The 15,694-nt window shown below is 59.0% G+C and overlaps 1 protein-coding gene across 2 annotated transcripts; it reads right to left on the reverse strand.

The window, feature by feature from the left end:
* Positions 1–1,412: 1,412 nt before the first annotated feature.
* Positions 1,413–13,500, reverse strand: MYDGF (myeloid derived growth factor). 2 transcript variants are annotated; one of them, XM_070622670.1, is made up of 6 exons: positions 12,210–13,500; positions 11,115–11,165; positions 5,774–5,835; positions 4,175–4,256; positions 3,212–3,284; positions 1,413–1,898 (listed from the first exon to the last, which is right to left on the reverse strand). In XM_070622670.1, the coding sequence occupies exons 1-6, from the start codon at positions 12,387–12,389 to the stop codon at positions 1,819–1,821; spliced, it is 528 nt and encodes a 175-aa protein (XP_070478771.1). In that variant the 5' UTR covers positions 12,390–13,500; the 3' UTR covers positions 1,413–1,818. The 2 variants fall into 2 exon arrangements, with proteins under 2 accessions (XP_070478771.1, XP_070478770.1); XM_070622669.1 differs by having other exon boundaries at positions 1,413–2,093; positions 12,210–12,467.
* Between the last annotated feature and the right edge of the window lie 2,194 nt (positions 13,501–15,694).

Here is a 15,694-nt window from a genome sequence, read left to right on the forward strand (position 1 = left end):
TTCCTGTGCACGTGGCAGTTCACTCGCTTGGCACCGTCTGACGGTTTCCTTGCACCCTCCCAGGGTTTTGCCATTGAAATTGAGGTTGTGTGGAATGTCACATGCCGGTGGCTTCAGTGACAGGTTTGGTCTCCGCTCTGCCAGGATGGCAGCAGGCCCCCACGAGCATTCCGTTCAGCTCCTCATCATGTGCAAAGATCCTGGGGCCGGGGCGGCTTAGATCTCGACATTATCTGAAAGCTACATAAGGATGCATGCACGTGGCACGCAGGGGAACAGGGGAAAGCTTGTATGTCCCGAGATGCCCCCCCCCGTGTCCCAGCGCACCGCACCCACTCGCTCTGCATCCCTGACGACGCCTGGGGTTGGGAAGTGGTGATCCAGGCTGAGTGTGGGCCGTGTCCCACCGCCTGGGGCTGCGGGGGCCCCGGGCCATCCTAACCATCTCCTGGCCCCTGTTGAGACGCGCTGGGTCCGCTGAACCTCCAAGTCGGGAGTGGGAGAGGCGCCTGGCTCTCGGCGTTGTCCCCACGACCCCCACAGGTCCCCATGCTCCCAGCCCTCGAGGCCGGGCTGTTCTTGGTCGAGTGACCCTCCTGTGGCCGCGCGCCCTTCACCGCTCCTCCCACAAGGTGGCACAGGCCACGTGTGCTCGCAGTTAAGGTGGCTGATGCTGTGCCCCCCGTGCCCCAGGGCCGGGTCCCCCTGTTCCTAGACGGTCCTCCCTCCTGCTCACGCGCCTGGCCTGACACCGCTCTACACGGGCAGCCGCTGCGCGTGTGGACGGGATGGGGGCCTCGCTCTGCTTCCTACGGGTGGAAGGAACCCTGACGCCCCCGGCCGCTTCTCCCCTGCCAGGTGGGGTCACAGAGGGACAGAGAGGCCTCCATCCTCCAACACGGCGCTCCGAGGACGACCCCCCGCCCCACAGCGCTGGGGCCCGGCAAAGGTCTCTTTCCCATTGTTTGTAGGTGCAAAGACGCAGTCAGAGGTCAGGCTGGGGGTCAAGCCGGGGGTCAGACTCCCAGGGCCCCTCTGAGTGGCTGGGAACTTTCGGGTTCCATCCATTTATTTTTCTTTGCCTGTGGGTGTTTTTTTTTTTTTCTAAGTCACTGTGTTGCAATGTGGCTTTAGAAACGTCGCAAGGCCACTCCCGGGGCGCAGAAGCGGTCGACCCTGGAGCCCTCGCCCTCCGTCAGGCCCGCCCGTGGGACTGCAGTGGCCGTGGCCCAGCCCAGCCCCCGTGGGCTCAGGAGTTCCAGAAAAATCCTGCCCAGCGTGATGCCGCTCAGCTGCTTCCAAGGGGTAAGGGACATGGGGGCGGTGAGCCCCCCGCTGCTGTCCCGGGGTGGGGACCCAGCCCCCCGCGCCCAGCCCGGCGGCCGGCACTGCCTGATGCTGAATCTCTGTGGTCGCTTTTCAATCGTCTTTTTTATTCAAATATGAAAGAACATGTCATTTCTTCCTGCTTGGTCTGAAAGGAGGTCCCCTGGGGAAATCTAAGAGAACAGTCGGCTCGAGGGCAGAGGGCAGCTGGCTCGCTGGTCCCACGGGGACGCACGCTGGCTTCAGAACAGCCGCCGGCCCCAGGCCCCTCCTGGTGGGAAAGACGAGTGGCCGCCCCAGACCACGCTCCAGGTGCAGAGCGGGCGCGGCGGACTCCGTCCCGGGGCCTCTGCCGCCCTGAGGACCCCTCGGAACAGGGTGACAGCAGCGTGGGCAGAAAACCAACAGTCCCCCCAGAAAACCAGGGATGCGCCAGCCCCCTGGGCCAGGCTCCGCCAGCAGAGACGAGAAGTCGCCTTGGCGGGGCGCCGGTCACAGCTCGCTGCGCGATGCCTTGGCCACAATCACCAGCTTGGAGAGCTCGGACTTGAAGGCGCCGGGCCTGTGGGACACTGCGGAAGAGGAGACGCTTGGGAGGGCCCTCGCCGCCCCACAGATTCTCTGGGTCCTGGGCTGGGCAGGGGAGCCGTCCCCGTGGAAAGGCCCCTGGCCCCGAGGGTCTTACGGGTGAGGGACTGAAGAAAGGTCGGGAGGTTGAGGGCAGCAGGAGCCACGGGAAAGTGAGGTGGGAAGAGCCATGGTCATTTCTGCCACAGGGAGAGGGGACGGGGGTCGGGCTGCGTCACCTCCTGCTCACATGGGCAAATCTGAGGCCCAGACGATGCTCTTCCAGCAGGACCAGGGAATCCGGCCTCCACCTGCCACCCGCCCCCCCAGCTGGACTGTGACACCCTGTCCATCCTGTGCCCTGGGGCTCGGGGTTTGCCAGCAACCCCACCTCCCGTCCTTGACCTTGACTCTGAATGGTCCCGGGACCTCCAGGACCCAGGCCCCTCCCTATAAGCCCCCTGCTCGTGCCCTCTTCCTCCTCTCCACTTTCGAGCCTGGTGACACCCACAGCTGCATGAGACCCTTCGCCTCATCTTTCCCCGTCCCTCAGGACCCTCACGGCTCCCCCAGACGCGGCTAGCTCCCACGTCCCCTGTCACCATCACCTGCCCCCTTGCTCTTGCACGCTGAGCCCCAACTCGGGAGCGTCTCGCTCATCCTTCTGCTCAGCATCTGCCTACGCGGCTCGATGTGCTTCAGAGGACACTGGGGCGTGACCCGCTCCCCCGTCACACACGCGGTCCTGACCTCAGTGCCCTGTGGCCACGATGCTCTAAACTCTCGAGGCCGTTCCTGGTCACAGAGCCCAGCCCGGCCAGGCAGGGTGGACGTCCCAGGTGCACCCCCCCCATGGAGCACACCGGGCTCACGATTCTCCATCGGGGGTTGGCAAAGCTGGCCCGCTGCCCGGGAGCTAACAGTAGGTTTCACATTTTTAAACAGCTTTCAGAACAATGGGAAGAAAACGGAATTTTGGGATGTGGGAAAGTGACGTGAAATTCACACGTCGTGTTCACACAATAAAGTTTCACTGGGACGCGGCCACGGTCCAGCCACCGACACAGGACTCACGCCCCTCTGCCCGCCGGGGCCACCCAGGTGGACTAGCCCACAGAGACACCCCGAGCTGCCCCACAAAGTGAGAACTCCGACCTTCTGGCCCTTTACAGAAACAGTCTGCCGACGCTCGGCTCTGACCCCCAGGACCCGAATGGCAGTCCTTGTCCCTGCCCGCCCGCGGTGGGTGCCGTCAGCTCCCCCACCCTCCCCGCTCCAGCCCCGGGTCCCGAGCCACGACCCCTCCATCTTCACGCACCTGCTGTTTTGGTCACCTCGAATTCCTCGCTTTGCAGGGGAACATCGCTCTCTTTTTCAAACGCAGCTTTCGACTGAAAGAGAACCAGGGGTCCTGTTCTAATCGGGGGAGGACATGAGTCGCGTTGCTGCCCGAGAAGCACAGGCTGAGGGCGCGCGCGGAGCCTCTCTCAGCCCGTGAAGGAGAACCCGCTAGAAGAGGCTCGGTGACCCCCTAAGAGCCTGTCCACTGGCTTAAGACGTCATGCCTTTGCGGCAAATCCTGGGAGGAAGGCACTGAATTCCATTTTTTCTTGAGTTAATTTATGGAAAAGACACAAGCCTGACAGTATCAAACATTGAGCGTAATGTTTAAAAGTCTGAGTCGTGTCTCTTTCAAATCAGCTAAGAGAAGAGAGTTTTAAAGTGAGAAGGGACCCTGGAGAACAGCTGGTTCAAGGGCGTGCTGGTCACGCTGATGTGTGGACTCGGGGCAGCCACGGTCCCCACTCACATGGACTCTGCTGGCGGGAAGGAAAGTCTTGAAGAGGTGATGAAAGGCCACCCTGAGCCGACTTTGGGTAAAGGGCACGGGTGGGCCTGGTTTAGTCAGGTGAAGGGCCTTCACAGCAGAGCCGAGGCCCCCTGGAGAAGACAGGATGCCCATGCGGTTGGCAGACCCTGGTGGGAGCAGGTCCCGGCCACGAGTCTCCAGGCCTGTTTCCCACCAGTTCCGCTTCTGGAACCGACAAGCATTTTTCTAACTGCTTCTGACCCAAACGCAGGAGCGGGGGGCCCTGCAGTGTGGCCGGCCCTGCTAGGGGCTGCAGGGTCGGGAGCAAGGCCGAGGCGCTGACCACGGGGCGCCGGAGCCGCGCCAGTGAGCCACGCCGCCTGCTTCTCCGGGTCCCCTTGCGCCCGCGCTGTCCCCGCTCGTGTCCTCGCGGTGCCCCCGCCCCGGGCGCTGAGAGGCGCCGGTACTCACGTAGGCCATGCCGTACTCGACCTCGGCGCCGCGCACCTCCGCCCGGAACTGCGTGAAGTAGAGGTAGGACTTGCCCTGTGGCCTGCAGAGAGGGGCTGGGTCAGCCGGGCCGCGTGCGCCCCGCTTCCAGGACGGACGCCGTTTCGGGCGCCGCTGACCGTGAGGAGGAGGGGCCCCCTCAACTCCATCCACCCCTCTTTCCTCTTTGCCGGAACGTTCTCCTGGCCCCTTCCCTTTCGGGGCTCCAGCTGGCCTGGGCCCCAACCCCGTGTTTGTTCCCCGAGTGCTTTTCAGTTGAGCGCCGGCGACATTCCAGGTGTTGCAGTGAGGGCGGGGCCAGCAACACCCCGGGGCCTGAGAAGTACAGGGGTTAACTAGGAAGGGGGGGCGGGGCATCTGCAAAGGTCCCGTGGAGGGTGCAAAGGGGACATCGAAGCAACCGCAAGGTCGGGTGACCGGAGCAGAGAGGAGCTGAGCGGGGATGACTGGTGTCACAAGGGACGAGGACATCCGCGTAGGGCTGGGGGTGGAGGCAGCAGGGAGGCTGGGAGGGGGTGGCGGGGATGGGGGGGCGCATACAGGTGGGTGGGGGCGCCAGGGGACCCCCAATTCTCTCGGCTCGTGGCTGCCCAGGGCCTGGCAGACTGAGGACCCATCAGTGTCTGAAATCTGGAGGCCAGGCCAGTCACGCTCCACCTCCTGGCGGGGCGGGGGCCCAAGGTCACAGGTGGCTGGGGCTGCGTGTGTCTTTGGGCACCTGGGGGACTGGTGTGCACGCCCCGTGCGGGGTGGCGATATGCACGGGGAGGGTGCAGACGGGGGCCTTCCTGTGACACGGGCGCCCCCGGGCATCCTGACGAGGACTCGGGGCTCCGATAGGGGCCGGTCCCACAGAGCGGGTGGGGCTCCCCCACTACTTAGTAACACCTGCTGTTTGCACGGCATCAAGCAGGGCACTGGGATGGCGCCACTAGTATGATTAAAACTCGCGTGTCCTTTAATTAAATGTCACCGTCACCACTCCCTGATTGTGTTCCATTTGTAATCTGTGCCCCTCTGACCCCGGTGCCCTGGGGGGCGACCACGGCTTGGACTTCTGCGTAGCCGCAAAGGGCCTGCACTGTTCCAGGCGCACAGTAAAGGCTGGAGAAATGGGTTCTCTTGGGGTGATGCGTCCCAGGCCGCGGAGCACAGGGGAGCGGGGACAGGCCCTGAGGCAGCTCCACCCCCTCATCCCCACACTCCCTGTCAGGACGGGATGACGGGAAGGATGGACAGGGCACTGAACCATCACCGTGACTGCAGGGGACCAGGGCTGCTCACACTGCCTGGCCCACACTCCCCAGGGCCCCGACCCCTCTGGGCCTCAGTGTCCACGCGCTTCCCGGCGGCGCCGTCCTCGCCCCAGCCATGCCCCAGCCCAGTGTGGCAGCCCCTCTCCTGCCTGCAGTCACGTGACCCGCTCCGCCGGCCTGTGCACCCGGGTGTGCCCTCCAGGGCTGTGGGCCCATGTCACTCTGCCTGACCCCTTCCCCTGCAGCAGCCCTGAGCGAAGGCGCCTCCTCCGGGGGCCACGCCGCCGCCAGGACCCACACTCACCTCCAGATGGTGCAGGTGAAATGCTGGTGGTCTTCACTGGTCCCCAGACTCATCTGCCACCTCTGCGGAGAGAACATGGACACGCGTCAGGCCGGACGCACAGCCGGGCGGCGCGGGCTCGCTCTGTCTCCAGCTCCCTTGCAGTGGTGCAAAGGGCCTGAACCTTCCTGGGGCCACCTGGCTGGAGCCTGGCCTGCAGGTGCCCCCACGCTCTGCTCGGGGCCGTGGACCTCCCCTGTCACGGGGCGTACGTGCCATCGCACGTTCGTGCACGCCCACAGGACGCATGACACCACAAGTGACCCCTAAGGTCACCGATGGACTTGGGGCGACGGTGACTGGGCCACATAGTTTCCTCGATCGCCACGGATGTGCCCTCTTGGGGAGACGTTGATAATGGGGGAGGCTGTGCATGCGGGGATGGGCGACCAGAAAGAGATCCATCTCTCTACCTTCTGCTCAATTTGGCTGTGAACCTACAACTGCTCTAGAAAATAAAATCTGTTAAGGAAAATAAAAACAAAAAGACAAGAAAGGAAGACAGCGCATTCACACTGGCTGGTATAATTATAAGGAAGTCCTGGGAGAAGACACAAGATTTTCATCATCGCCGTTACACCAAGGACGTGGGCGGGAAGCGGACAAATGGAAGGTGCTGGAAAGCTTTTCATAGGCTTTTCTTTTTGAACAATGCGAATGTATTAGCTTTTTTAAAAAAAACTAAATTAAAAAAATTAAAAACTTTCCATGCTTCCCCAACACATCGCCACCAGTTTATTTGGATTTTCACGGGCTCTGAAAACCCAGCCAACGGGGAACCGTAAACCTGTGTCACTTCTGGGCATTTTTGCGTTTTGCCAGCAAAATGAGAGATTACAGCCCTCTCCTGAGTAATAATGGACCCAGGTTTAATGTCAAGGCCTTTCCAGAAGGGAAACAAGTCCATTTTTATGGTAATTATCAGGGGAGTAGATGGTCACTGAAGCCGTTTGCCTGCGGCAGGAAACCGGCAGGACACGCTCGCTGGGTGCCAGGCCAGACCTGCCACTCGGCCTATTTATTTTCTATTTAATAATAAATACCTGTTGGGCTCCAAGGCCTCTGAGAACCAGAAACGGTTTTATGCTGTGAAATAGGTCTGGAAAAATTTTCCACAGCTCTTAAAAGCATCAGGAGAAGAAAGGCCAATATTTAACACTAAAAAAAAAATTAGGAATGCAAACAAATTTAAAACCAAAAGTTTCTTGGCAGTAGGGTCAGTGTCCCTCTGAGGGGACTTGTGAAATGTGGACTTGACCGTGGGCTCGTGGCTGCAGGGCGGGGGCCGGGCGAGGAGGCGCCCAGTTCAGCTTGAGCCTCTGGAATGTTCTCTGTAAGGCCAAGGGGGTTAGGGTCCTAAGTGGCCGGGCGTCACAGACGACACGCAAATGGGAGCCACTATTCTTTTTTATTAGGATGTAAATGCAGCCAGTTCCAGGAGTCTGGCCTACGCATCCGGGTGCGTCTCCTTCGCCCCATCAAGACCCAGATGGGTTCTCTGTTGCCAAAGATGCTCCCGGTTCCCTTGGGGTCAACCCCTTCCTGCAAACTCCTGGTGAGCACGGATCTGACCTCAGTCCCCATCGCTGTGCCTCTGCAGGCCACCTGTGCGGACCATCAGTCTGTGGTCAGTTCATGTAATGCATTCGAGGTTTGGCAGCTTGCTGCGGGCCTCCACAGTTCACTTCCTTTTGACGGCTTTATTGAGAAACTGTACAATTCACCCTTTCAAAGTGCACAATTCAGTGTTTTCTAGTATATTCCGGATTGTGAAACCGTCATCACACTCTAATTCCAGAACATTCCATCACCCCATAAGGAAACCTCGTCCCTATCAGCAGTGCCCTCAGCCCCTCCCCAGCCCCTGGCGCCCACGAGCCCGCTCTCTGTCTGTGGATCTGCCTGTTCTGGACGTTTCCCGTCCATGGGATCACACGCTGTGTGTCCTTCTGTGTCTGCTTCTCTCCCTGAGCGTCGTGTGTGCAGGTCCGTCCATGTGCGGCTGTGTCGGGGCCTCGCTCCTCTTCACGGCTGCATCGTGCTCCAGCGTGTGGATGGCCGCATCTTACTGATCCACACACCCGCGGATGGACGTTTGGGTTGCTTCCACTTGTCGGCTGTCCTGGATCACGCGGCTACGCACAGTCCGGCCCAGGCTTTTGCGTGCACCTGCATCTTCACGTCTGCAGGGTCGACACCCAGCGGTGGAAGTGTGGGGTTGTCTGGTGAGCATGTTTACAAGAAACGGCCAATTTTCCCAAGTGGCCACAACTTGTTGCCTTCTCGCCAACCGTGGGGGGCACCGGGAGCTCATGAACAAGCCTGTGCCCACTGTCACCTGACACCACTGGCTTCTCAGGCGACCCCCAGAGACACAAACCACCGTCAAAGAAGCCAGAGCCGCTGCTGCCCTCAGAGGCCTGGGCCCCCGAGCTGGACGTGCGCAGCCCCCCCGACCCCACGCCCACAGTCCTGAGGGCTCCTGGGCGCCCAGACCGGGAACCGCTGGCCACCCGCGGTGTCCGACTGTCACAGTCCTAGATCAGCGCTGCCAGAACGAGACGGCGCCAAACACGTCTCTCTTCTCTTGGGTGATTCGCTTCAGGAGGAATCCGCTCAGCCGGGACCAAAGGACCAAGCCTACGGCTGGCTCTAGTCTGTGACTGCACTGCTGCTCCAAGAGACGGCCCGGCCTGTGGTCACACCGCCCAGAGGGAGCGACCGCCACTCTCCCCCAGCGCCAGAGCGGACGGTCCCCCTGAAGCTTAATCAGGGAGGCACGTGTGCTGTTTTCCAGGTTGCCGGTGGCGCCGGGCGGGTCCCGGCACAGAGCTGTGGGGAGGGGCCTGTGCCCTGGGGACCTCCGTCACCTCCCAGCTCGGGAGCCTGGAAATTCTCCACCTCTGGGCCTCCGTGTCCTCGTGTGTGAAAAGGGATGATGTGGGGACAGTCCCGCCTGCTGGCACGGTGGCGAGATGAGACGAGGTGTGCGTGCCACGGGAGCAGCGTCACCGCGATGTCACTGTCCAGTAGATCGATCGTCAGCACGACAGGGCTGACACGTGGACGAGGGCGCGCTGGGTCGCATCCCGGGGCTCTCGGGGCGCAGGGCTGGACCGCGGGCCCGGGGTTACTATTCCGAAGAATGTCCCACAGCGGAGTGGACGCCTGGGAGCAGAGGCTGGGACGGGGGTCTCCAGTCGTTTGCTCCAGGCTGTTAAAATGTTGCCGCTGGGAATCACTGACTTTCATTTACAAACTGGACATGTCTAAAATCCTCAAAGCGGGCTGCATGTCCCTCTTGCCCCGTGGTTGTCAAGTGGGGATCACTTTGTTCCCCAGGGGACACTGGGCGACGCCTGGGGACATCTGTGGTTGTCATGACTGGTGGTGTCCTGGTGTCGAGTGGGTGGGGCCAGAGATGCTGCTCAACCCCCCACAGTGCCCAGGTCGGCCCCGCACAGACAGTGACCGGGCCCCTACGTCCACAGTGCTGGGGGAGAGACCCCCTCGCCCATTTCAACGTCCTGAGTGTGAGACAAGGCTATGGCCCGGAGCCAGCCTGTTGGGGGGCCGGGCACGTGCCGTGGGGGTTCCCAGGCCGCCTCTGTCTCTAAGACTCCACGCTGTTCTGGGACGCAGAGCCACAGACTGTTCTGGAATGAGAGCCGTGTCTCCCCAAGCCTGGGTGTTGGGGAGGAAAACACAGTGAGGGGCACGAGAGACGGGGCCACTGTTTCCGCCGTGACAACGAGGCGTGACAAACCACCCCAGATCTGGTAACTTACGACAACTGACATTTACTCCCTCACCTTCCGGGGCCCGGAAGTCCCAAATCCAGGTGTCGCAGGCCCGCGCTCCCGCTGCAGGCTCTGGGAGAGGATCCTTCCTGCCTCTTCCAGTTTCCGGTGGCTCTGCATGTTCCTTGGCTCGTGGCCACACGTGTCACCCGGCCTCCCCTCTGCGTCTTCTCTTCTCCTATCCAACCTCCCCCGTGTGTCTCTTATAAGGACTCTCGTCACTGGACTCGGGGCTCCCCTAACAATCCAGGAGGATCGCTCCATCTCAAAACCCTTCACTTAATCACATCTGCAAAGACTTTCTAAATGAGGTCACCTTTACGGGTTCCATGAGTTAGCATGTGGATATATCTTTTTGGGGGGCTCCCTTCAACTCCCTACGCCGCGCACCAGATGACCACAAACTGAGCAGGTCGACAGCAACGCCCCTTTATAGCTCGGAGCTGTGCAGGGCAGAGGGCCAGGCATCGCGAGGCTGGGTCCCTTGCTCAGGGTCTCACCAGCGAGAATCAACGTGTCGGCCACACTGTTCGCGTCTGGAGCTCGGGTCCTCTTCCAACTCCCGTGGTTTTGGCAGAATCAGTTCCCAGCGGGTGAAGGACTGAAGCCTTCATCTCCTTGTTGCCAGCCAGGGGACACCCATCTCTCCTAGAGGCCACACGTGCTCCTTGCCATGCGGTCCCCACAAAGCTGGCAATGGGGCATGTCGGCCGTTTCATGCTTCAAATCTCACTTCCTCTTCTGCCACCAGCTGGAGCAAACAGCCCACGAAGACACAGGGGCCTGAGCACTACACTGCAAGGCACTGGATTCTAGCAACTTCCACGAGCCTCGAAGGGGATTCTCCCAGAGCCTGTAAATGAGAGCCCAGCCTGGCTGACACCTTAATTTTTTTTTTCTTTTTTTTTGGTGAAGAAGATTGTCACTGAGCTAACATCTGTGCCAACCTTCCTCCGTTTTATGTGGGATGCCACCACAGCGTGGCTTGACAAGCGGTGCTAGGTCCGCGCTCGGGATCTGAACCTGTGAACCCTGGGCCGCCAAAGGGGAGTGCGTGAACTTAACCACTACACCACTCGGCTGGTCCCCTGATTTTGGTTTTATGATGCGCCCCACTGAGCCGCTGGGACGTCTGACCTCCAGGACCCTGAGGTGTTGTTTTAAGGTTCGAACAAATGGGTGTTGTTTTAAGGTTCGAAGTCTGGGTGATTGTTACACAGCACAGAAAACGAAGACAACGCCCCTAACAGAGGCCCATGGGAGTGGCAGCTTCCCACCCACGCCGCTCCTGCTGTCCAGACGCGTGTCCGCTCTGTGGAATTACGAGTGGAACCTGCCACCACTAGTTAACTTGAGCACTCTCGCTTTTCCTGGTTAAGCAAGAACAGCCTTATGAGTGGAAGTTAACGCACGCACGAGCCAAGCCCGCTGTCCCCGGAGAGCGTCTCTGTGTGACAATGGCTGTCGTCATGCTGAGCGACATGGAACTTTGAACAACTCACCTCATTGGTCCCTCCTTGAGAAGCGTAGGTGAACACGCAAGAGTATCTGTCCTAGAGAACAGAAGGAAAGAGAAAGGCTTGGGAGGGGGTCCTGGGGGCGGCAGGGTCTCGGGCCGTCCTTCTGAGGTGCAGAATCAAGATGAGCCCTCTTTTGAGCATCTGTTCCCTGGGGAAAGGAGGCAGTCTGCAGACCTCCTGGGTCAGGACCAACGACCCACGTGGCTTCTAGCGGATGAGGAACAGGAAGTGGGAGGTCACACCCCCTCCAGCACCCACCAAGCAGGGACACCTGGGGGCCCCTCTCTGCTCTGCTGTGCCTAACACACAATGTATTTGCACAATACCCGCTAGAAGGAAATCCTCAACAAACAGTTGGAGGACTGATAAGGAGGAGTGGGGAGGAAGCCTCTCCAAGGAGCTGGGGACAGGGCTGGGCTAGACCCGCCTGCCGCCTCCAGGTAAAGAGGGCCTGGCCTCACACCTGGGGGGAAAGGATGTGGGACCTTGTGCAACGGAAGGAGAGAGCCACGCCCGTCCACTTCCTCCCGAGCCAGCGCTGCAGCTCACGACCTGCTGCACAGCCTCGGGGCGCACACCCCTCAGCTCCAGCTCCCCTCTCCCCATGTGCTGCGCCCGCCCTGCTCGCCAGTGGCCGGACACTCGCCTGGGGCTGGGGGACAGGGATGCCTGGCACTCGGGGCATGTGAGAGGAGACGGGGACTCAGGTCGGTGACCCAGGCCCCTCAAAGCCCTCAGCCCCCAGGAGGCCCTAGAAGTTCAGTTCTGTCTCCCGGACGACCCTGCACTGGAGCCCAGGACCACCTCCTCAAGCCCCGCCCCCTCATCGAGCCCCGCCCCTGGGCTCCACGCCACACCACAAAAACCCCGCCCCTAGGGTCCACACCCCTCCGCAAAGCCCCGCCCCTTCGGTCCATACCCATCCGCAAAGCCCCGCCCCCTCACCGAGCCCCCTGGGGCCACGCCCCTCCAAAAAAGCCCCGCCCCCTCCTCGAGCCCCGCCCTAACGGTCTCTGTCCCCTCCTCGGGCCCCGCCCCGGCCACCCCTCGAGCCCCCGGGGAGGTTGCGGCACGTACCCCCGGGCCCGCGTTCTGGGAGAAGGAGTGCACGACGCCGCCGGGCCGCACGTCAAAGGCCACCGTCGTGGGCTCGGACACCGCCTCCGCCGGCCTCAGCGCCACGGCCGCCAGGAGCAGCGCGACCCACAAGCTCGCGCCGCCGCCGCCGCTGTGCCTCCCGCCGCTGGGCGCCGCCATCTTGGACTGGGCGCGCAGGGCAGGGGCGGCGACGGGGCGCGGCGAGGGACACGTGGGGCGTCCGCAGGGGGCCACGTCTTCGCGGCGCGGCCACGTGACCCGGCGCGCCCTGCCCCTCTCCCGCCGGCGCCGCCATCTTGGGGGCGGGACTTGGGGCTCCTCGGGGAGCCCGTGGGGTGCGTGGTCTTGGAGCCGGGTTTCTGGGCTCGGGGTCCCGTGGGCCCTCACTTACTGGCCGTGGACTGACCCTGCAGCCCTTGCAATCAGTCAGTGTAGACGGGATGGGGGAAATGGAAAGTCACCACTGGACTAACCATCATCGTTGCAGCCAAGATCCGTGGATGGAGGCTCCAAATGGGTGGGGGAAAATGTGATGAGAACCAGCCTGTTTGCACAGTCGCAAAGTACTGCCCCCCAAGATACGTATTAGTTACAAAGAGAAAAATAGTAATTTACAACGGAGACCCCATCGTTAGCCCAATGATCCGAGTTACCGTCCCCCAACATGAGGTGGCGACACCCCGGTGCCGCAGACGCGCCTTCCCAGGGGCACCTCTGGATTCGTCGCCCCAAATGCACGACCTCAGTGGAATCACAAGCCAACATCAGACAAACCCGAGACGCAGGATGTCCTACAAGATACCCGGGCAGCAGTCTTCAAACATGTCCTGGCAGACGGGCTGAGGGTCCGCCCAGGACAAGGAGAGGCGGTGTGAGCCCTGGATCGGTCCTTGTCTTGGTTCGGGCTCTTGTAACAAAAATGCCACAGCCCGAGGGCCTTAAACAACAGGCGTTTATTTCTCGGGGTCCTGGAGGCTGGAGGTCCAAGATCAAGGTGCCGGCAGATTCGGTGTCTGATGAGGACCCGCTTCCAGGCCGCAGATGGCGTCTTGTCCCTGTGTCCTCACATGATGGAAGGGGGAGGGAGCTCTCTGGGGCCCCTCTTGTAAGGGCGCTAATCCCATTCACCAGGGCTGCACCCCCAGGACCTCATCACCGCCCCAAGGCCCCACCTCCAAATTCCATCCCCTTGCGGGGGTAGGATTCAACATACGAATTCTGGGAGGACACAAACATTCAGTCTGGAACAACCCTGGACCAGAAAAACGACCTTCGAGGGAGAAACGGTGAAATCCGAATGAGGTCCATATGTTAAATATATTAATTTAAAACTTTTAATTTTAGTTAGTATATTAATTTATTAGTATATTAATATAATATGTAATTACTATATTATGTATCAATGCAATTAATATATAACTAAGACAATTATATATTATATATAAAAATATAATTTATAATATATAAAATAATGTTAATAAAATTATATATTAATATAACTGTTTAATAATATTAACTTAAATTGATATAATTTTAATTAATAGTTTGTTACAATTAAATATATTGATTAGTTATATAATTTAATTATATATTAGATGATAGGATGGTACTGATGTTAATTTCCTGGCTTCAATAACCCGGCTTATACCACAGTTACATAAGATGTTCACATTAGGGGAAGCTGGATGAAGGGCATTCTGGAACTCTACTATTTCTACAGCTCTTCTCCGAGCCAAAATTCATTTCAAAATATGAAATGAAAAAGAAAATAATTCCTACCTTGGGGGGTTGTCAGGAGGATTAAGTGAGGGCAGGCAGGCAAAGCTCCTACAAGTAAGAACTCTAAATATTAGCCGTTACCAGCGTTAGATGCCAACGAAGAAATCCCAGATTTCCCGCTACGGAAGGAAAGCTTTTGTGGGGGGGGGGGGGGGTGGGTCACAAATTGCTTAAAATTTTCAAGAAAACACCCGTGGCCAGATCTGGAGTCTCCAGAATGAAGCTGGTTTTCCTGGTCCTTCCCGACTTGAAAGAACGGAATGCAGACAGCAAATGTCACAGGGGACCCCTCAGCTGGGCTCCATCGCACCACCCTATGAGGAGGGTCCTGTCGGAGGCTGGCGGCCCCCCAGATAACGCTACCTGCAGGACTCATGCTTTTCTGCGGCAGCAGCCTGGCCTAAATTGGGCTGGCTGCTCTGGGGTAAGGAATTTCTTCCTCCTCGCCACTGCCTGCCCTGGATCCATTAGAAACTGGCTCCACAAACCGGACCCCCGCCGTCCTATCCCTCCGGCGTTTTGCTCAGCACGGCTCCGTCGACGTCTTTCCCACATCCTCACTGCGGTGCTTGACCTTCAGCCTGTCACTACGAAGGGTGCGATTGGTGGCCAAGCGCTGATGCTAAGATGTCTCCACTGTGAGCTGAGTCTCCCACGCAAGGGGGTGGGTTTGTGCGTGTGTGTGTTTTCTTTTCAGAAGGACTGAGCCCCAAGCGTCTTGCCTTTCCTTTTGGCTTCCAAAAAAAAAAACACAAAAAAACAAAAAAAACCCCACACTGGAGGCATTAAGAGAGAGAAAACCATCATTCTGAAGATCCTGCTTTCTAGTCTTTAAAGGAAAAGATTAGATAAGAGAAATAGTACAATTTCTCTCTCTATGGTCAGGACACCACGAACAGCCGGGGGTGTGGATCTAAAGGGATTGGACGAAGCGGCTCCTTCGTGGTGAATAAGCAACTCCGTATTTTGAGGGTGGTGGTGTTACAGGAATCTACACAGGTGGCAGAGTGGAACAGAACTGCACACACACACAAATGAGCACGTGGGAAAGCTGAGAAAATCCAAATAAGGTCTGGAGTCTCGTTAAGTGCACGGTGCTCATGTCAGCTTCGCCTTTTGCCCGAGCTCGATGGTGTGGAAGGGCTGTAACCTGGGGGAAGGGTAGATGGGACTCTGTACTATTTTTGCAACTTCCTATGTGTCGATAGTTACTATTTTTTTGAAATACCATAAATAGGTTGGAGAAGAAAATGACAAACCAGGAAAACATCTGCAACCGATATGACACGGGGTTTTATGTCCACACCTATGGCTTCCTGCCAGTTAGGGAAGAGATGAGCCGTCCCACCAGGAGAGGAATCAAACGCGTGTGGATAACCTGAAACAGCATTGGGGACCCTCCCGCTGACGGTACCCCCACCAGCGGGGGAGAACGCTAGCGGCTCATGTATCAACTCAGAAGAAACAAACACCTCTTAACCTGCCACCTCTGGGAGCCCGAGACCTTCTGCCGGCAGACACTTGTCCTTTTGTAGCTGCCCATGATCCATTGCCACTTCCCATTGGCAACCCACTTCCGTTTCTGGGCCTCATTCTTGCTGTCTCGTGACAATCTGAGGACTGGCTGAGTGAGGCAGGGGCGGGAGGTTCGATGAAGAGTTCCTGCTTTGAGATGATCATGGGTT

The sequence above is a fragment of the Equus przewalskii genome, chromosome 6, assembly GCF_037783145.1.
Source record: "Equus przewalskii isolate Varuska chromosome 6, EquPr2, whole genome shotgun sequence".
Lineage (NCBI taxonomy): Eukaryota > Metazoa > Chordata > Mammalia > Perissodactyla > Equidae > Equus > Equus przewalskii.

Bases quoted from the DNA above. Each gene is read 5' to 3' on its own strand.
- MYDGF (XM_070622669.1), bottom strand. From the start codon at position 12,389: ATGGCGGCGCCCAGCGGCGGGAGGCACAGCGGCGGCGGCGGCGCGAGC. The intron at 3,285-4,174 runs GTGAGTACCGGC...GTTCTCTTTCAG, and splicing joins TCGAGTACGGCATGGCCTAC to TCGAAAGCTGCGTTTGAAAA. The intron at 2,094-3,211 runs GTGCGTGAAGAT...TCCCTGTGGCAG, and splicing joins CGAGGTGACCAAAACAGCAG to AAATGACCATGGCTCTTCCC.